General features: G+C 45.9%; 1 protein-coding gene across 20 annotated transcripts in view; it reads right to left on the bottom strand.

Annotated features, from left to right (window-relative positions):
- Nucleotides 1–22,633, bottom strand: part of APBB2 (amyloid beta precursor protein binding family B member 2) — a 402,192-nt gene that overhangs the window by 26,561 nt on the left and 352,998 nt on the right. For 12 of the 20 annotated variants that reach the window (XM_031664637.1, XM_031664627.1, XM_031664626.1 and 9 more), the window contains one exon: nt 4,217–4,222. The exons of 6 other annotated variants lie outside the window; for them this stretch is intronic. In XM_031664637.1, coding sequence (XP_031520497.1) covers nt 4,217–4,222 — 6 coding nt within the window. Of the gene's footprint in view, nt 1–4,216; nt 4,223–18,683; nt 18,885–22,633 lie in introns of those variants that run through there. 2 more of the 20 variants (XM_009206725.4, XM_009206724.4) reach the window with 2 other exon arrangements.

The following is a 22,633-nucleotide window of genomic DNA, read 5'->3' as shown; positions in this document are numbered from 1 at the left end:
TTATTCAAGCGGGCTCTATTTATTATTATTATTATTATTATTATTATTATTATTATTTTGAGACAGATTCTTACTGTGTCACCCAGGCTGGAGTGCAGTGGCATGATCTTGGCTCACTGCAACCTCCACTTCCTGGGTTCAAGTGATTCTCATGCCTCAGCCTCTTGAGTAGCTGGGATTACAGGTGTGCACCACCACACATGGCTAATTTTTTTTTTTTTTAGACGGAGTCTCACTCTGTCGCTCAGGCTGCAGTGCAGTGGTGCAATCTCAGCTCACTGCAACCTCCGTCTCAAAGGTTCAAGCAATTTTCCTGCCTCAGAATCCCAAGTAGCTGGGACTATAGGCGTGTGCCACCACATTCAGCTAATTTTTAGTATTTTTAGTAGAGATGGGGTTTCACCATATTAGCCAGGATGGTCTCAATCTCCTGACCTCATGGTCTGCCTGCCTCAGCCTCCTAAAGTGCTGGGATTACAGGCGTGAGCCACATGCCTGGCCAATTTTTGTATTTTTAGTAGAGATGGAGTTTCACCACATTGGGCAGGCTGGTCTCGAACTCCTGGCCTCAAGTGATCTGCCCACCTCAGCCTCCCAAAGTGCTGGGATTACAGGCATGAGCCAACATGCCTGGCAAAAGCAGACTCTATTTTAAAAAATAGCCAGAACTACTTATTCTCTCCCTAAATCTCTCCTTTGCAACTCTCTTAGTGTAAGTGGAATTTGCTTATGTGTTTACCTCTCTTCAAAAAGGCATCTACAGACCCCTTAGCTGTGACTCAGGCTAACTTTTCAAAGTCCCTTTTACAGCAGCACCACCAGCAGATGGTACCTACCTAGAGTATTTCCATGATAGGACATCTCGTTTCTTTAATAAATCAGCCTGTTCTGTTGGTGGAAAGCTCCAGTGAATAATATATATATGTCTTCTTAAAACATTTTTATATATTATTTTTCATTTTATTATTTCAAGACAGGGTCTCACTCTGTTGGCCAGGCTGGAGTGCAGTGGTGCAATCACAGCTCATTGTAGCCTCGACCTCCTGGACTCAAGTGATCCTCCCGTCTCAGCCTTCCAAGTAGCTGGGACTACAGACACTTGCCACCACACCTGGCTCAAAATATATTTTTTCTAAATGATGAACAGAACCTTGCCTCCCTGTAACTTCTGCTTGTAGGATCCAGTTTCGCCTTCTGGAGTGGCACAGAACAAGCTGACCTTGTCAGCTGCACGAGAGCCCATGTAACTGGCAGGAACTCGCCTGTCCTTTTCTGTTAGATTCACATTACACACAATCTCTCACCAGTTCTCTGCTGCTGGGATTCCTTACCAAGTATCCACAATTTGATAACATCTTTCACATCAATCACATTTGCTCAGGTCAAATACATGGCATGTTTTATTCAGGGGAATTTGTGAAGGCTGGCACACGATAGGCATTCAATAAATTGTAGGTACCATATTATAAATGAGGAAAAAGAAGTCAAACAAAAAGCCCACTTTGAAATACTGTCACCTTATCCATGAGGGATTTTTCTTTTTTCTTTTGAGATGGAGTCTTGCTCTGTTGCTCAGGCTGGAGTGCAGTGGTGCCATCTCGGCTCACTGCAACCTCTGCCTCCCAGGTTCAAGAAATTCTCCTGCCTCAGCCTCCCGAGTAGCTAGGATTACAGGCATGTGACACCATACCTGGCTAATTTTTGTATTTTTAGTAGAGACGGGGCTTCACCATGTTGGCCAGGGTGGTCTCAAATTCCTGACCTGAAGTGATCCGCCCGCCTCGGCCTCCCAAAGTGCTGGGATTACAGGCATAAGCCTGGCCCCACGAGGGGTGTTTTTAATAAATATTTGCACTCATATGAATAATACTAAGACTTGCTAACATATACCCAATGACCATTTCCTCCCAGCTTATCTTGCTATTGATGCTATTGCAAAGGGCAGGTGCCATCCACAAATAAGGATAAGACAGCAGCAAAGGGATTGGATCCAAACATTGCACTTCTGGCACTTTAGGACAAAGGGCTTTCTCTCTTCTTTGTTTCACCTGTGCAGGGCCCAGCATGAGATAAAAAATAGAATTCAAAAGGTAAGCCCACATGAGAACAGTGAAATTATAGGGTTCCTGGGCTACACAAAAATGTGGGTTGACAGTCTGTACAAGGTCTGGAGGAAGAATGAGTCCTGTTTTCAAGACTGGATGCTTTGATTTTCTGACTGCACTTTGAAAATCTTGTTCTGAGAGTGGGAGGAACTGGGAAGCGAAAGTACATGAGAAACTTCATCTTTCTAGATGGTCAATCCAGAATGACCCCTCCACAACACACACACATGGAAGACTTTGGTTTTCTGTTCTTTTTAACCCAGTGTCACATGTATCATATGCACACATCACTAATTTCACAAAGTTCAGGCTCTTGCTTGGTAACCGTAACTTACTTTCTCCTTCTTTGCAAGCTTAAAAAGATGCTAAGATTTTTAGGCTCTGAAAGGAGCATCCCAGGTACTCGTCACCTGGGTAAACACACAGGCTTGGCAGAGAATTCTTCACCAGGCACGTTCATGAGACACAGAGTGTGTAAACAGAGATCTGAAATTCTACCACCTGCAATCATTGAGGTGGCTTGGGCAAACTAGAATCTGTAGCCCTCTCTACAACAGAGTCCTACTGTTAATATTCACAGCAACTGCTTCCCAGCAAGGACACTCACATAAACAAGGAGGATAGGAACTAGCAAACACCTGAAAATATCTTCACCATTGACTCTGATGGGACTGGCTGTTATTTTACATGAAGGAGCTCACATCCACACGCACAGCCCTCAGCCTCCAGAATCTTCCACCACCTCCCCCCGCCAGGGTCTCCTCAAAGTGATTTAAAAAGTCAGTGAAGTTGGCAAATTTTCTTAATCACACTCTCTGGAAGACCAGCCATGGAGGTGTCACCGCCCAATCTATGCTGTCTCTCTCCCTCTTTAACCACTGGGCAATGACAGCAGCACATCACTGAGGAAAACAGTCACCAGCAGGGGGCAGTCACACCACCAGTGTGGCAGGAAATACTGGCTGAGGACTCATCACTTCCAGCTCCCAACCAGGCAGGGAGGTTACATGAGACCAACTCTGACACAACGAGGAGATCTACCTTCCTGTCTCTCCACTTTGCCCAGCAGGAACAATCATCATTCTTTCAAGGAGAAAAATCTCAAAATTCCCTTCTTCCATTAAAAGTGTAGTTTTTATTAAGTGGTAGTTATGGAATCGTGGAGTTTAAAGTCCCCAATCAATCAAATGGGCAGGCGGACACGCAGAACACTGGAAAAACACAACTGAGGCTTTCGTTTCGTCTTTTCCGTGGTTCTACCCTTCTTGTGGTGGGGAGGGAGGACCATATATTTTGGCTAATAACTGACACTGAAACTGAATCAGTGCTTCTGGCTAGGCTAGTAGCCTAGTGCCAACCCTTACCAATCAAATTCTAGAGAATATGTAACATAAGCACTAATATTAATTTTTCTTTTCTTTTCATTTATTTATTTTCTTTGAGACAGGGTATCTCTCTGTTGCCCAGGCTGGAGTGCAGTGGTGCCATTTTGGTTCACTGCAACCACCGCCTCCCAGGTTCAAGTGATTCTCCTGCCTCAGCCTCCCAAGTAGCTGGGATCACAGGTGCCCACCACCATGCCTAGCTGATTTTTTGTATTCTTAGTAGAGATGAGATTTCACCATGTTGGCCAGGCTGGTCTTGAACTCCTGACCTCGAGTGATCCACCCACCTCGGCCTCCCAAAGTGTTGGGATTACAGGTGTGAGCCACCACACCTGGCCATGTGATTTTTCCAGAAGCATGAAAAGCCTCCTTCTACAATATGGTACATATCCTATTTCCATCACATTCACTCCCTGTCATGCTGATGAGATTTTTCTCAGTCGTTAGTAAGACTGACCACATTGGTGTTAGACTTAATCACTCAGCCCATCACCTTCTACAACCAGGGTCAAACACAGTAGAGGATGAGGGACGCAGACGCAATTCCAGACTTGGTTTTAAATGCTGGTGATAAAAGGCGAAATGAAACCAAACAAAACAAAAGTTCTGCCTTTCAAAGACAAGGATGGTTGTGAGGATGGCAATGCGACATGAAGAAAGCAAGTGAGCTTTGCCAGACACGTTAAGACACCACAAAGCGGGGAGAAGTGAAAATCGGCCGGTTACCTCTCTCTGAATCCGGGAAGGCGTGAGGGAACAGAGCAGAAACAACACGTTAGCATTCACACGGCTTCCCGCAAATAACACAGCCCCGTTAACAGTGAGTCTGAGCACTGACAGCTCATCTCATTTCCCAACTCTGCAGCGATTAATAGGCTTTCTGTGCTTATTTTAGGTCAACTGTATCGCCCAGAAGTGTGTATTTTGAGCCACAGTACGATGAAGCCAAGAGATGCCAGCTGAATTTACAGAGGCAACATATCAACCGGGGGAGGTAATCAAGCTTAAAATATCACAGTCAAATACAGGAAACTGTTTGCAGTAAACACTGGCAGAGGACGTGTCTTCATTTTCCAGCTCCACCTGCTCCCAATACAAAACATACAGAAACAACGGCATGGACACAACCTTACCTGTTTTATCGACATTCCGGACACTCTATTAACAGAGCTACACCACTGGAATCCAGGCACTTTTCCTGAGTTGCATCCTTACAGGGCAACAGGGAGGGAGAGAGGCAGCACAGAAGGTCAAGGGCAGGGGTGGGAAGTGGGAGAGACAGGAGATGACAGTTCAAAGTGGGAGAGATCAGAGATGTGTCAGCAAAGAGAGGAATGGAACGGAGAGAGGAGCAGAGTGCAAGTCTGGTTGGGGCCACACTCTTGGAGTTCCCTCCCTGAGCTGCCCAGAGCTGCCTGGGACCCTAATGAAGTCACTTAACCCCCTGACCCATGGAGCTCACACCATTCCTTTCTGGCCTTGTCACAGCCGATTTGCATGCACCGTACACAGAGCAACTGGACCGAAGAGGCAGGGAGTACTGGATAGATAATGAGGAGGAAAGGAAGAAACCCAATGTTCACAGAAACCCATTCTCTCGGGCACTCTACGGCCAGGGTCATGGAGCGGCCAGCAGGACCCTGCAGGGATGGAGCTAAAATCATGGCATGAAATGCCAAGCGCACCAGACAGTGAACCACAAAGTCATTAAGTGGAAAGGAAGAGCTGCTCACCCTGAGGCAGAACAATGACCATGGCACACTAGTAAGTGGGGCAAAAACAAAGCCAAGTTGTAGATGCATGGTCTCATAAAAACAACAAAATGTTTGCATGTGTATTTTTATATATACACAGTGAAAAACTTGGAATATAACACCCGAACTGTCAACTGTAATATGGAAAGAGGATTATAGGGGATTTTACTTTATCTCTTTGAAAATTACACAATAAGCACATTTGACTTCTGTGATAAAATATGCAAATCTACCTCAGTACTGAAGGGAAGCCATTGTGGTCAGCATGCCCCAGGGCAGCTAAAAAGACCAGTATTAATGATTACAATAACACCAGCCAACAGTTACCCTTTATTGAGCTCTGTCTGGCCCCTAACAGTAACTGAACAAGGTCAATATTACTGTTCTGAAAGCTGAGGAAACAGGTCACATAGCTACTACATGGGGAAGAGAGTTTGACGGTAAGCTGCAGGACTCGAATTCGTCTTAGATGCACCCATGATGGGTACTCCATATTTCTACACAGTCCTGCAGAGCCCCCTAATGGTTTGTCTCCTAAATGGCAAACACAGTTCCTATGCACAGGTATTCAAGGTAGGGCCAAAGGGTTTGGCCAAGAACCTAGGGTTTTAGAGGAACAGGGAATATTTCTCTCTTTTGGTGAACTTTTGTAGGGAAAGAGGTGGCTAAAAATTCCTAGGAGGGTCTTTGGGCTGAAGAGGCAGACACAGCTGTGCTCAAATCCAGATGGGTAGCTACATTCCTTCAAGTACACTGCCTACCTTTATTTACTCAATATAGATTTCCAGGGCCCCACTGTGTGCCAGGCACACTGTGTTACATGGTAAGCCCTGTGAAACCTGTTTCCTCATCATTGAAGAGGGGATAAGGACACCTGCTCATGCTCATAATGCTCAGGGGCACTATAAGCATGAAGTTAAACGGGATGATGTGTGCACGGGAGTGCTGGACATGTAACAAAGCTGCAATAACCTGCAATGTTAACAGCTATTATCACTGCGTCATCCAACAGCTTCATCTCTTTGGCTGGGTTGTACTGGGCAGCATTTGAGATGGACTGTCTCCCACGGAAGGACAGTGACCTGGGGGAGGGGCAGGGGCCCTCTGCTCAGGTTTGCTGGACCCCAGCTGATACACGATGCTGGAGAGTCACCTCTTGGCTCAGTTCCCTCTGTGCTACTCGGTTCCACCTATCAAAGCCATGATTGGGTAGCAATTTACAAGATCAGCAAAGGACCCAGAGACCTGGATGCTGGTCCCAGTCTGAATCCACAGCTGGGTAACATTATGCAAGTCACACAACCTCCCTAATTCTTGGGTTCCTAAACTCAGAACAGATGTGCTAGGAACTTCTTAGTGCTCAGATTTTTATCAGAAAAGGATTTGTTAGTGCTTTGACTTGCTTTTAATTATGCCAAATGTTTTCAATTTCTTATTCTTAATAAAAAGCCTATCTGTAGTATGTGACAAAAACTTTAAAAACCTAACAATCTGAGAATACAACCTGTTTCTTTTGTGTATAATTATTATTGTAGCCTTGGATATTTTAAATCAGATCCATTGCTAGTGATTCACTTAAAAACATACCATCCAGATGTAGCTACTATGTTTTTCCCTGAAGGCGGACTTAGAAAAAACGATACTGCAAACTTTTAACACAGTTAATTCATTTGGGGTTAATAAACACTGCTTGATTTAAGTCTCAAAGTGAAAATCAGCCATCAATAGAGACCGCAGAGTGATCTTTGAAATGTCATTCAAAAACCCAGAAGAGTCACAGACAGCGCCAGCAGCTACTCCAGTTCAGCACCTTGTAAATGTGCTGGGAAGAAAACATCAGTTCAAAGCTGGGCTTCTGCACAAGACAAGCCCGTCTGAGGGTGGAGAAGGCTAAATTTAGTGCCAGGCGTAAGCTTACTCCCTTCTCGCTGTACAAGATGCCAGTGGGAAGAATTAAACCCCAAGATTTATTCCACATGAGCCGCACACCCCCAGGCTGCCTGATCAGCATGCTCTCCGCGGTTATTCCTTGGGAAAGTAAATGCGGGAGTAATTGGCAATGTTTTCATTAATATAAGCCTGAAATAACACAAGTACTTGGCATGTGTAACTGGAATCCAAACGAAAAGAAAATTCCTCAAAAAAACAAAACAAAACAAAAAAAACAACCCAGCACACCAGAACGACAACGTCTCTTCCAGCTTTTTGGAAGAGGACGCCGTCTCCTGTTCCCTGGCACGGCCACCTACTTCTCATGCTGCGCACGACTGTCCACTTTTCACAAACTGAGCACGCAAGGCAAGGACTTGCCAATAGACTTCTTACTCCATTTTTGCAGAAGTCTGTGTTGCATCCTTCTTTTTGATGCTTGTCTTTCATCACTGGCCATCTCTCGAGCCTTTGGAGCACACATCTCACCATTATCCACAGGACAATGAAGTAAACGCTGCAAAACTTTACGTCATGAAAATTCTTGCACCAGCTCCTGAGTCTGACAGTTTATTTTTTCCATCCAGCTTCAGGGGTGTGTGTGTGTATGCGTGTGCGTGTGTGTGATTAGTTGTCTGCCCTTGGTCAGGGCCCTTAGCCTCTTTGTTTTTCAGTTTCTTCATCTGTAAAATGGGAATCACAGAGGCCCTCAGGTCCTGAGAGTGCCAAAAGATTCCATCATTTAATCCACAGAAAGCTCCTACAGGGTGGCGGCTTGAGTATGGCCTCACAGTGCAGGCCAGGCCAACCACTACGTGAGAGAGGGAAGGGGAGCTCCACCAGGAGAAAGGAAAGGTTCCTGACCTCTTTTGGATCAAGGCACCTTTGCATCCGATGAAAACACTCCCCCCTCCCAAAAAAAGTGCACAGACTCCCAATTTTATACACAATTTTGGAGGGGGGCAGAGCTGGAACAGTTCAGTGATTCTTGAAACTCAACCCCAGGCCCCTTTAGAATCTACATGCCACAGGTGAAAGGCCTCTGAACTGAAATGAATACCGAATTTATGCAAATTTATCATCTGATTTCTGGCTGACATTCAGAGAATTCATCTCAGGGAAAGGTTCTATCCTTCCCAGGATCAACCGGTGACATGAACACCTGCCTCTGACCAAGCGTGCCTTCCTTTCCAAAGCAAGCTCCCCTCCCACCTCACTGTCCTGCCCAGCAACGCCATGATGGGAAAGTTACAATTCCAGCACTTAAGAGTGTAAAGCTAGGATTTAAAGTGGTTAAGGTTATTGAAATTCAAGGCACATTCTTCTAAACAAAGGACTTTCTCATGCCATTGGAGGGAAGACACAGAGTTACCAGTTCGCTTACTAATGAGGGGGAAAAGGATATTTAAAAGCAACCAGGAAATGAGTATTTTTAAAAGTCCATCTTTGAAGACTTTAAGCAAGAATTAACGAGCTTCAGCTTTCATCTGTGCTATATCACAGATTAAAAAAAACAAATGCAAAAATCTTGCATCTCTGAATATCTGCGAGAAAAAAGAATACACACACAACTTATATTTAGTGGTTAAGTGAGAGATAATTTATGCCATGTTCCAGTTTCAACTTTAAAGTTTAGGGTATAATGAAAGGATAACGTTACATAAATTCTACCTGAACTGTGAAACCATGGGTTAGCTTCCTTTCTGAAAGTCAAGATGGTAAAACAAAAATAAAAAATCCTAGGTCAGGCATGGTGGCTCATACTTGTAATCCTAGCACTTTGGGAGGCTAAGGCAGGTGAATCACTTGAGGCCAGGAGTTCAAGACCAGCCTGCCAACATAACAAAACCCCGTTTCTACTACAAATACAAAAATTAGCCGGGCATGGTGGCACACACCTGTAGTCCCAGCTACTCAGGAGGCTGAGATGTAAGAATCAAGTGAACCCAGGAGGTAGAGGTTACAGTGAGCTGAGACCGTGCCTCTGCACTCCTGCCCGGGCAACAGAGCAAGACTGTCTCAAAAAGACAAAACAAAACACCCTGACACCAGAAGGCTCCTATCTGACAAAACGCAGGAACGCATAAGGATTTAGAACTGATTCAGAGCAGGGAAAATGACAGCATAGTGGTTTCCATGCCAGAACGCCATCAAGGTACAAACTCCTGGCAAGGTGCAGACAAGACTCCTACTTAAAAACCTGGTGAGCACCCAGCCACACCGAGGACCTCTTGTGGATATGGCATATTCTTAAATCACTTTCTGAATTTTCAACGGGCTTTCTTTGTGCAGTTCAAAGGAGTACTAAGGTAGATAACATGGAAAGCCAATACATATGGCCTTCATTTGAATTTTGTTTGTTGTTTTGGTTTTTTTTTTTTTTTTTTTTGAGATGGGATCTTGCTCTGTTGCCCAGGCAGGACTGCAGTAGCATGATCATAGCTTACTGCATCCTCAAACTACAGGGCTCAAGCAATCCTCTGGCCTCAACCTCTCAAGTAGCAGGGGCTATAGGTGTTTGCCATTACACCCGGCTAATCTTTTATTTTTTGCAGAAATGAGGTTTCACTATGTTGCAAAGACTGGTCTCAAACTTTTGGGCTCAAGCAATCCACCCACCTCAGCTTCTCAAACAGTGTTGGGATTACAGGCATGAGCCACCATGCCCAGACCTGAATTTTGTTAACTTCCATCTAGATACAAGTATTTCTGGCATAATGTAAACTCAATAATATCTAAAGAAAAGCAGACACCAACCCTAGGAAGGCTGATTACCACTAACCAAGTAACAGTAGTGGCTCCTGACCGTGCTCGCTTCTCTCTCCAGGCTCTGTTCTTGGTACGCACTGTCACCAAGCCACACAACAACCCTGCAGGGGGATGCATCGCGGCTCTCACTTTACAAATGAGGAATCGAAGGGTCAGACAGTTTAAGTTGACTTGCTCCAAAGCCCACAGCTAGCAGGTGGTGGATCTGCAAACAGAACGCAGGCCTGCTGGCTGGGCTCTTCTCTGCTGTGTAGCTCTGGGGCACCTAGCACCTGAGCCTGGCTCCCTCCCAATTAATTGGCTCTGCTCAGGACCCTCCCCTCAGTGGGAGTAGCCTCTGCTCTGCCTTTCTCTCTGTCCCTATTGGACTTTTGGTTCCATCACTGCTGGAGCTGGTGATGGTAATTAAGTGCTGTGTTTGGTTTAAATTACCTTCCTATCATCCTCTGCTCAGTTGCCACTTATTCCATGACTTCCCTGCTTACAATTCCCCCCACAAACTCCCTGCATCCAGCCACACTGGGACCATTTTGCTCTGAAACATACAAGACTGCCCCTGCCTGACAGCCTCTGGGCTTCCTGTTCCACCGCTTGGTCTGCTTTTCCCCCAGGCCCTCCCGTCATCATCCTGATCATCACTGCCTCCAAAAGAACCCTGAGGATCCCCCAGTCATTGTCAACACTCACAGCCATCTGAAACTACCCTGTCCCTCTCTCCAGCAAAAAAGTAAAGCTCATGGAGCAAGAACCTTTCTGCCCGTTCACTTACCACTGTCAAGCACACAGTAGGCAATCAATCAATATTTTTGAATATGTGAATAACTAAGTAGGGGAAACAGAGAACTCCCTTCTTCCTGATCATGTTGGTAAGAAGCTAAGGGAACGATGCCACGAACAGTAGGGAGGTGGCTGGATTCCTTTTTCTCCTGCTATTGCTTATTGCAGACAGCACTTTTAAAATGACTTTGGTTCACATCCTGTTTTCATGTCAGCTGAAACAATGTTAATAAAACATATATTTCATCTGAACAGGCAGGAGGCAAGTTCTGAGAAGATTATTAATCTCTCATGACTCTATTTAAAAGCAAAGCGAATCTATACTCTGATCATCTCCAGCAGAAACAACAATGATGTTGCCAGAGCTCCTAACGAGATTCCTTCTTTGGAACATTTGTCTAAATGAGAAATAGCTCCTCTGCTCCTGAAGAAGTCAATATATCAATTTCCCTTGTATATTGATTTCTATCAAGATTTATCCCCAGATAATTTTCTTTATATTTGTGCTCTAAGAGAAATAAACCCCTGCTTATCATTTCGGTAAAAGACCCAAGACAACACATTCCTATACGTGCTGAGGCAGTGATGGACTGAAAAGCTGCCCTTTGGGGCGCCCACAAAGTATTCCTCCCGCCCCTCAGAGGTACTAGAGTATAATGGCAGGAGTTAACTTCTTGATACAGTTTGAAAGAATATGTACTCTTTCTGTTTACTAAAGTTACTTTTTTTTTTTTTTGAGACAGAGTCTCGCTCTGCTGCCCAGGCTGGAGTGCAGTGGCACCATCTCAACTCACTGCAACCTCTGCCTCCCAGGATCAAGCAATTCTCCTGCCTCAGCCTCCCGAGTAGCTGCGATGACTTGGTGCCACCACACCCAGCTAAGTTTTGTATTTTTAGTAGAGACAGGGTTTCGCCATGTTGCCCAGCCTGGTCTCAAGCTCCTCACCTCAGACGATTTGCCTGCCTCAGCCTCCCAGAGTGCTGGGATTACAGGCATGCGCCACCGTGCCCTGCTATTCAGGTTACTTTTTATAGGCAGTTTGTCTCTTTGTTTCAGCATCTTTTTTTTTCCTTTTTCATTGAATATGATGAAGAATCTTTAAAAAACAAAAACCACAATGCCACTGCTGCAACATCCTGCTTTGTTTTTGTTAAGACACGGAGTCTTAGATGTCCTGGCTGGACACAAACTCCTTGGCTCAAGTGATTTGCCCACCTCAGGCTCCAGAGTAGCTGGGACTACAGGTGGGTACCACTATGCCTGGCTTTGTAACACCCTATTATTATTATTTGAGTTTGGCTTCCTGTTATTGTCCATATTTGACAACTAAAATAAGTATGTCATACTAAAAAAAAAAAAAGAGGCTCAAAGACCCTGACCTTCTGCAAGAAGTCTCTTTGGGGGCTAATTTTCAACACAACACATAGCTGGGCAAAGATGACTGAACCTTCTTACTTCCAAGTGACGAAATCCCTATTTGAATTGTCATTAAGGGTTCTATGTAGGTCCTTCAGATCAGAGATCAGCAAATTACGATCCCCTCCAAATCTCACACTGTTTTGTGAATGAAGAGTATTGGACCATAGCCACACTCATTCACGTATGCAGAGGCTACAGCTCCTTTTGCGCCACAACTGCAGAGCTGAGTAGTTGTAACAGAGACCGCATGGCTCCAAGAGCCTCAAATATTTAGTATGTGGCCAGTGCCTGGGAGTTCGAGACCAATATGGACAACATAGCGAGACCTCATCTCTACAAAAATTATTTTAAAAAATAGCCAGGTGTGGTGGTACCTGTGAGTCTCAGCTACTCAGGAGGCTGAGGCAGGAGGACTGCTTGAGCCCAGGAGGTCAAGGCTGCAGTGAGCTGTGATCACACCACTTGCACTCCAGCCTGGGTGACTGAGTGAGACCCTGTCTCAAAAAAATAATTACAAAAAAAAATCTGGCCTTTTACAGAAAAAATTTGCCAACCCCTGCTCTAGAGGACAATCTGTTTCCAGGGTGCAACATACGATATGGACAGCACTGGCTAAATACTTCGTGGAGCCCAGTGCAAAACGAAAATGCAAGGCTCCCTGTCAAAAAAACAATGAACATTTTCAAAATGTTAACAGCAAAGTGTAAACCAATCGAGGGACCCTGTGACTGGCTGAGATGGTAGAATAATTCTCGTTACTGGTGACAAACTCCAGGGCTGGCTAGAAACTCTTCCACCAAGATGCAGGAGTAAGAGCACTGGATGCAGGAGTAAGAGCGTTTACAACTTGCAAATGCTTTAGAACCAAATTTTGCTCAACTGAAATCTTACACGGATGCCCAACATGTGAAGCAGCAGCCATGCGGACGTCTGCCCCAGCCATTTTATTTCTAAAAGGTCACTAGCAGGCGATAGCTCTTACAATGTTTTAAGGGGGAGGGCGAAGAAAAACAAAACACACCAGAATCCTCGAAAACAGCATTTTCAGGTAACCTGGCAAACAGATGCATGCTCCGATATGACAGAATCAGGCCAACTTGGCCCCGTTGTCAACTGTGCCCTCGGCTGCTGCTTGTCCTCTATCATAATTATTTCAACTGCTATAATTTATTCATCCCCAGACAAGCTTACATGTTATAAGGTACCCAGTCCAGGCGTCTAGATTGAAATGGCTGGCAGCTCCAGTCACTCCTGCCCTTTCCCATCTGCTCAAAATACTGACTGCAGAAGGAATATTTTCTATGCATATATATATATATTGCAAAACCAAACCAAAGTTACCTCAAAACTCAAGTTCTCTGACAAACATGTCATCAGCTTTCAAGTTCACAATTCTGCAGCTGGAAGAAGGGGGCAGAGAATCCTATCAGAAACTCAGTATTTAGTTCTACTTTACATCTATAAGGAAATGGCTTCTCTAGCTCTCAAAATGCTCACTGAATTTCCTGCAAAGTTACTAAGAAAGTTACTTTCTTTTAATTGAAATACATATGGAACAAATTTTATATTTATGAGAGAATATCAACTTGGAACTACAGAGGACGCTGCATGTGAAGAAACTTCAAATGTAAATATGGGGCCGGGCGCAGTGGCTCATGCCTGTAATCCCAACACTGAGGTGGGTGGATCACTTAAGGTCAAGAGTTCAAAACCAGCCTGGCCAACATAGTGAAACCCCGTCTCTACTAAAAATACAAAAAATTAGTGGGGCGTGGTGGTGCGTGCCTGTAATCCCACCTATTTGGGAGGTTGAGGCAGGGGAATCACTTGAACCTGGGAGGCGGGGATTGTGGTGAGCTGAGATTGTGCCACTGCACTCCAGTCTGGGTGACAGAGCAAAACTCTGTCTCAAAAAAAAAAAAAAAGTAATTATGAATGGATTCTTATAAATTGGGAACAAAGGTAGAACAATTCCGTATAAATTAAGGCTGAAACCTATCTCCTCTTCTTAGTCTGATTCTTTATTTTCACGCCAGAACATAGAAAAATGCTCAAAGGTCTCATAACCACTTGAGAAGGACAGAAAGGGTATGGAAGGGTGAAAACATCTTGGAAAAATGGCCAAATACACACGATTGCACTGGATGGATACGTCTGCTTATCTACACTGGAAAACCAAAGAAAAGTCAAAGTCATCTTTTTTTTTTTTTTTTCTGAGACAGAGTGTGTTTCTCTGTCGGCCAGGCTGGAGTGCAATGGCACGATCTCAGCTCACTGCAACCTCCACCTCCCAGGTTCAAGAGATTCTCGTGCCTCAGCCTCCCTAGTAGCTGGAATTACAGGCATGCGCCACCATGCCCAGGTAATTTTTGTATTTTCAGTAGAGACAAGGTTTTGCCACGTTGCCCAGGCTGGTCTTAAACTCCCAGCCTCAAGTGATCCTTTGGGGGCACTCGGACTCCTAAAGTGTTGGGATTACCGGCATGAGCCACCATGTCTGGCCCAAATCAAGGTCTTGACACAACATAAATGTAAAGAGAGTTGTTCCATGGCTTAATAACTTTGTCCTCGAACAGTCATTACTTCTATTAGCATGTATTTTCTACAGACATAAACAACGCATCAAAGTAATCAGGTGTGGTCCTAGATCACACCCCTTCCTGCGTCTTGTACAGTCAACTTGGCGAGTTCAACCTCCGCGTTTCTCCCATCTGCCTGCTTCTCTTCATGCCCTCTGCCACGTCACTGATCTCTCCCGGACCAGGGCTGGCCAACTGGTCCCTCGGTTTCCACTCCTGTTCCCAACATCCATTCCCTGAGATCTTTCTGTAGGAAATAAACTAGATTATGGCATTCTCCTGGTTAACCCTCTTCACAGGCACTTCATGGCAAACCTTTAACCACTGCCCAGAAGCCCTAATGGATCCTGTCCCCATCCACCTCTTCCAGCACAAACCACTGGCTTCCTCTTCATCCTTGTGCATGTTGAGTGCTCCACTTACTCAGTGCTTTCCTTTTTTTTTTGTGATGGAGTTTCGCTCGTTGCCCAGGCTGGAGTGCAATGGCATGATCTCGGCTCACTGCAACCTCTGCCTCCTGGGTTCAAGTGATTCTCCTACCTCAGCCTCCCAAGTAGCTGGGATTACAGGCATGCACCACCATGTCTGGCTAATTTTTTTTGTAATTTTAGTACAGATGGGGTTTCACCATGTTGGTCAGGATGGTTTTGAACTCCTAACCTCAGGTGATCCACCTGCCTCAACCTCCCAAAGTGCTGGGATTACAGGCATGAGCCACCACGCCCAGCCGTTCCTCAGTGCTTTCTATTCACTCCCCATGTGGCTGGCTTCTCAGCCTTCGAGCCCAGCTCAAATGTTGCCTCCTAGGATGGGCTGCCTCCTGATGGCCCCTTTTCCCCTCTGAGCTACTCTGCTGCATCATGTTGCTGATGGTCTTCAAGGCACTCGGCATAACCTGTATCATCTTGCTTCCTGAGTTGTTTTTCCAGCTTATCTCCTGCCTCTTCGAACAGGACCTTGTCTGTCTCAGTCCTTCATGCTGCCTCACAAGGTGCCTGACACACGGATGTTCCTTATCTGCCGAACAGCATATTAACCATTAGACTATAAACATTAAGCACATGGATGGTCAAAACTAAACCCTAAAAGTAGACAATGAAGTATTTTAATCTACATTCATTCATCTGCCCATTCAACAAGTGGGTTATTTATGGAGGGCATCCTATACTAGGTATTATGTTAGGGCCCAAGGAATCCAAAAGTCTAAGAACTTCTCAAATATGTCATATTCTGTGTTCAACACAGGTCCTTTAAAAAGACAAGTTACACTACTACTTAGTATGTTTTTCTGTGATCCTAGAGATTTGTGGAAAAATCTGAAAACCTAGATAAGAGGTTATGTGCCATCAGTTTACTCTCCAAAACCCACGAAATGTATATGGAGAGTAAATAGGGACATAGTTAAGTCATCTCTTAACACTCGGGAGACTGTCCAGACATAAAGCTTTGTTCAGCCAGTGGTACAGAATGAAATTCATTTTCCTAGGCCTGGTGTGGTGGCTCATGCCTGTAATCCCAGTACTTTGGGAGGCCAAGACGGACGGATAATCTAATGCCAGGAGCTCGAGACCAGCCTGGCCAACATGGCGAAACCCTGTCTCTACTAAAAACACAAAAAAATTAGCCAGGCCTGGTGGCGGGCACTTGTAATCCCAGCTACTTGGGAGGCTGAGGCAGGAGAATCGCTTGAACCTGGGAGGCAGAGTTCGCAGTAAGCCAAGATTATGCCACTGCACTCCAGCCTGGGCGATAAAAGTGAAACTCCATCTGCAAAAAAAAAAAAAAAAAAAAAGAGAAATTCATTTCCTGGAGGGGTTATCAAGCTGTAGAGGTGAGACAAGGAGGCTGCATGACTGATAGTTTTTGTAACAAACTGGAATTACCCCATTCAAATCAACAATGCCAATGTTCGAACTCTTTAGAACTCAGCTCTGCCCCTCCTTGCAGCTGCAGGCTCCTCTGAGAGGTATCCACGGATCAAAGTAAGCAAGTTGAAGATGACCGACTTTAGTGCCCAGTGGCCCACTGGTCTGATTAATACTTCCACCCTTGGAGTGCAGATGACCTGAGGCCCCTTGTTGTTTGCACCTACTGCCACGCATTTAGCTGACCTCCAGGGCAGCAGCAGTATCTTCTTGTCTCACCTCGGTGTCATCCACACTGCTTCCCAGGGATGCTCCAGTGCAGAGGACCTGCAATGGGCCCCACGCCAGCATAGTGTGGGCTCCAAGAAAGGAAGAAGCCACCTGTTGTATTTATTATACCACTTAATATTATACCAGCACCAATGCCCAGCACATGGCAGGTGTCCAATAAATACCTATTAAATAGATTATCCCCATTGCAGAAAAACTGGAACTAAAAATCGTGGCAGCTGTTACAAAAGTGGGTTTCTCACATCTGCAAAATGAGAATGATAAAATTAGGCCGGGATTATAGGCTCACGCCTGTGATCCCAGCACTGTGGGAGAACCAAGGCAGGTGGATCACCTGAGGTCAGCAGTTCGAGACCAGCCTGGCCAACATGGTGAAATCCCGTCTCTACTAAAAAAATAGAAATTAGCCGGGTGTGGTGGTGTGCACTTGTAGTCCCAGCTACTCAGGAGGCTGAGGGAGGAGAATCAATTGAACCCGGGAGGTGGAGGTTGCAGTGAGCCGAGATTGTGCCACTGCACTACAGCCTGGGCGACAGAGAGGGACTCCGTCTCAAAAAAAAAAAAAAAAAAAAAGAAAAAGAAAAAGAAAAAGGAAACAAAAAGGAAACTAGGGTTCTTACAGAGCTACACACCATGACACCTTCTTTGATGATACTGGCTGATGCTTTACGGAATTTCCCCTCTTAAGCATTTAATTCACACTCTCTTTTACTTATAACTTTTACAAAATTACAGACCACATTTACAAACACGTATTTAGGGTTGTTTTCCTCACAACACATTTTGCTTCTAACCTCTTAGGAAAGGCCTCAGGACACTTAACAATTCCTTTCTGAAAGCAACTAACTAAAAGGCAGCAGCAAGGATCTGAACTTTAGAGAGAATCTTACAAACTACTCTTGTGTCAGAGCTCGGCTGGAGGAGGGGCCAACTGCTCAATGGCCTAAGAAAACCTAAAAGAGAACAGCATGAGGAAAGCAGGCAGAACCCCCATTCACGATACAAGTCAAAGCCAGGCTGCAGCTGCAGAGTTATAAAAAGAAAGAAAAAGACTAATGGGATTGCCGCCTCCTCCCGCCTTCTCCCACCCAAGGCAGTAATGAAGATTCACAGCTACACATTAATTAGGGAATCCATAGACGTGCCTGGTTACAATATTGATATAGGGAAACAGATAATAGAAAAGGCACAGATTCCCCTACAAGCTAATAGAGTGTTGTAAGCAATATTTAAATCATCACGCCTCTCTTTCAAAAACACTACTTCTTTCTCAGTGCCAAGAGCTGGCTGAGTTTCTACATTTGGGGAATTTGAGATATTTTCTCGCATGGAAGTCACACCAATATTCTAAAGCATTTGGAAATGCAGTTTTTCTACACGAAAGAATATTGCTTTTAATCCAAATATTGGATTACCAAAACCCTGAAATATCTTTCAGTCCTAATGTAGACAGGAAGACAGAAATGTGGCCTCACCACGGGGCATGTAAGGCGAAGGCAGTCACTGCCTCAATCGCAGAACGCTGTCCACGGCAGAAATGCCCTGTGCAGACCACATCAATGAATAGCCCACCCCAAACAGTCCTGATGCACTGGCGAATTGGGGGTCCAAGGATGCCTCCCCCCATTTTATACATGCCTCACTCCTCCTTCCCACCAGCCGGGCCCCCTCTTCAGCCCTTTCAACCGCCCAGGACCAGGCATCTCGCTAAGCGCTGACTCGGGGAAGGGAGGGCGCAGCCTTTGTCCCGCGGGTCTCCCGCGCCCGCCTCGCCGTCCCTGCCTCGACCCCCGTTCCCTCTGAACGCACCTGCAAACAAAGACGCGCCGTTCCTTCGCCAACTTCCTCACCTTTGTCTCCCGGTCCTTCCGAGGTCGGGCGGGGATGCCCCCCCAGGTGCTACGACGAGCCCCAGGGTGCCGGCACCAGCCAGCGAATGCCGTCGCTCAAGCAGCAGCGCGCACTGCCCGGGGCTCAAGTTGAAGCGAGCGGCGCCCGCGCCTCCCCGCCCCGCCCGCGCTGCCCGCCCGCCGCCGCCGCCGCCGCCCATTGGCTGCTGGGGAGGCGCGTGGCCCCGCCGCGCCTGGCCGCACTCCAGTCCAGTGCTCCCGCGAGGTGCTCCCGCCAGATGCTCCCAGCTGCTAAAGGCCTGGCTCAGGGCCGGCAAAGAGGATCCGCCACCCCACATACTCTCTTCCTGGAACGAACGTTTCCCTTTTTGGACTCTCAGGACTTAGAAAGTTCATTCAAAGCCACTGCACCTCTTTAGAAAAAGTTGATGCTCTAGGCCTGCTGTGTTTCTGGTTTCTTTTATTTTCTTTTTGAGACAGGGTCTCGCTCTGTGGCCCAGGCTGGAGTGCAGTGACGCGATCTCGGCTCACTGCAACCTCCGCTTCCTGGGTTCAAGCGATTCTCCTGCCTCAGCCTCCCTAGCAGCTGGGATTACAGGCACCCGCCACCATGCCTACCTAATTTTTTCTATTTTTATTTAGTAGAGACGGGGTTTCACCGTGTTGGCCAGACTGGTCTCAAACTCCTGGTCTCAAGTTAGCCGCCCGCGTTGGCCTCCCAAAACGCTGGGATTACAGGGGTGAGCCACTGCACTAGGCTAGGTTTCTACGATCCTGATTGTGGGGCGAGTGGGGAGATGGGGGGTGGGGAGCGTTGGTTGGGAAAGGGAGGTATTGCAGTCCACAGCCAAAAAGCCTTTGGGCAGAAAGACAGAAACCAAACTGTAGTTTGATAAATCTGAAGAATCAGATTTCAAGACGCAGCAAATTCTGAACTGAGCTGGCAAGTGTTTACAGATTACCTGCCAATTTACACAAAGCACTTAGCAGTTCACCCCTACACCCTTTTGTAATCCCTACCTCTTTTAAGACACCTTTTGTTTACAGCTGACTTGAACCCAAGATCCCACAGGCATCCCCCTCCTCCCATATACATGGAAGCAGAAAATGTCCAACTGGCTAAGTGACAGCACTCTAAGAGTCCTGGCTAGCCACTAGTCAATATACAAGTTGGAAAGGAAAATCCAAGGTCTCTTACTGACTGTATTCTGTGAGCACTAAAAGTACTTCCTCTTTTTAATTGTTTCTGGGCAAGCATAAGTTATTTGGCCAATTAACAAAGTGAAACAGGGAGGCTGAGGCAGGAGAATTGCTCGAACCTGGGAGGCGGTGGTTGCAGTGAGCCGAGATCGTGCCACTGCACTCCAGCCTGAGTGACAGAGTGAGACTCCGTCTCAAAAAAAAAAAAAAAAAAAAGAGCAAAATAGGCAGAGCATATTTGCCACATTTTTGGGTATATTCGAAGCCTCATACACTCCTTTTACAAAGAAAGGAACAGAAAATAGGAAATACACATGGAAAATCAAGGGAGTATGTAAGTAGTAGGTCTTGTTTGGGTTTGGTAAAACACACCACAGGTGTACAGAAAACTTTAATGATCATGTTTAAACGAGGATCAGGTGTCTTCTCATTTCTTCAACATTTACTAAGCTCCTCCTAAGTGCCAGGTTCTGTGCAGAAAATTTTATATTAGGCTTTTCCAGTTAACAGATGTCTTTCTAGGGAGAGCATGATTTAACTCATGCTGTTTCTGAATCTATGATCATTAACATTTCAATTATTTGAAAGAGTTATTGACAGTAAACCGCTCTGGCAACCACAATTGTTTGGAACACAGCCCAAACTGTAAGTGAGGCTAGAAGGTTTGAGACTTGGGGTTCAGCAGCCAGAACAGAGAGCAGCAAGCTCAGAGATAAGAAACAAGTTAACAGGATTGTACTTGTTACCCCTTCAAAGGCTGCCTCTCCTTCCTTACACATCATTCCAGTGAGTTTGGTTGTCTGGTTCTCTGTCTATGGGAGGGCAGAAGCAACAAATAGATGGGTCTGCGAGATGTCCACAGGGTGCGGCAAGTGTGACAGCTGAGGGTCTGCTGGCAGGAAGTCATGTGTGACAAGTCCTGCCAATTCTGCCTCCTCCTGCTCTCTCCAACTTGCCCCCTTCTCTCAACTCCATGCTGCCACCCTAGTTCCAGCCATCATCTCTCATCAGGAGGGCTGCTGTCATTTTTTTTTTTTTTTGAGACAGAGTCTCACTAGTGCAGTGGCCGCTATCTTGGCTCACTGCAACCTCCTTCTTTTGGGTTCAAGTGATTCTTGTGCTTCAGAGAGGGGGTTTTGCCATGTTGGCCAGGCTGGTCTTGAACTCCTCACCTCAAGTAATCCACCCACCTCAGCCTCCCAAAGTGCTGGGATTACAGACCTAAGCCACCGCACACGGCCTGCAGTAGTGTTTTAACAGTCTCCCTGCCTCCACTGATCTCTAACAAGCTATTCTCACAGGAGCCACATTTGTGTCCCTTCAAAAACAAAAATCACAAATATGAGTATCCATGCTCAAACCTTAAAACCACACAGTGGCTTCCCATTGCACTGAAGATAAAGTCTCCATCACTTTCAGGGTCTCACAGGCTGGTCGCCTGGGATCAGGTCCCTGCTTCTATCTCCAATGCAGCAACCACATTCCCTCCTCTTGGTCTCTGCTCCAGCCCCCTTTTCTTCTTCCAGTTCCTGGACCGTGCCCAGCTACTTCCCACCTCAGAGCCTTTGCGCTGACTGTGACCCTCCTAGAATGCTCTTCCCTGCACTGCTCACCTGATGAATCCCTCTCATCTTTTAGGAATCTCAGCCCAAAAGTTGATTCCTTTGGAAGATGTTCCTGACAGGCAGTGTCCTCCCTGACAGCATCCCAGGCTTTTCCTTCATACCCCTGCTGCAGCTGGGTATTACATATTTGGAAAATCATCCATTTATTATTAATCTCCTTCACTTTACAGTGAGCTTTATAAACTTACAGAGTCTGGTTTTGCTTCTGTACAGTGAAGAATTTAGCCTTGGCTGAAGAGAGCCTCTGCCCTCAGCTTCTGGGAGGTAAACTCGAACACCTTGGAATGTTGTGCCTGACCGGAGTGTTTCTGTTTGCCTAGGGGCCTTGGGTCACACTAGAGGATCTAACCGGATGATCTGGGGTGGGCGCTTGGCCCATGCAGTATCAGCTCCACCTCTGGAGGAGCTCGAGACTAAGATTAGCCCTGGACCAGTTGTCTGTGCCTCCGGGCTGGAGCCTCAATAACAATCCTGGACACCAAGGCTTGGATGAACTTCTCTGGTTGCCAATACTCTGTGCTACTGTCACACGGCAATGCCAGGGAAGTTATGCTGCCCAGGACGCTGTGGGGAGAGGACAACTGAAAGCTCAGAACTTCCCTGGACTCTGTCCTACCTGCGTCTTCCTTGGGCTGATTTTAATCAGAATCCTTTCCCTGTGACAAACCACAACCACAAGCATAATGACAGCATTCAGTGAGCTCTGTGAGTCCTTCCAGCACATTGTCAAACCTGAGGCTGGTCTCGGTGACTGTTCTCTGACTTGGCAGTTTCCCATTGTATTTTCAGCAGCAAGCACATTTCCTGACATACAGTAAGTGCTTAATACATCCACTATTGATTAAATTTAATGAGTTACTATTTTTTGAGAGATCTTTTTACATGACCAGGTAATCAGCATATAATACTTTAATGATTTAAATAACAAATTTCCATTTTGCAAATGCCTATTTACCAGTTAAGGTCCAGATTAAACAAACGCCATCTCTCCCATGAGGCCTTTCCCTACTTCCTGAGGGCTCGTCATCCTTGCCTTTGTGTTCTCTGGCCCACTGCTTTGCTTTCGACACATTAAGTAGTAATA

Source organism: Papio anubis, chromosome 3 (assembly GCF_008728515.1).
Source record: "Papio anubis isolate 15944 chromosome 3, Panubis1.0, whole genome shotgun sequence".
Taxonomy (NCBI): Eukaryota; Metazoa; Chordata; class Mammalia; order Primates; family Cercopithecidae; genus Papio; species Papio anubis.
The sequence above is the reverse complement of the archived record's forward strand: the minus strand, read 5'-3'. Positions and strand labels throughout refer to the sequence as shown.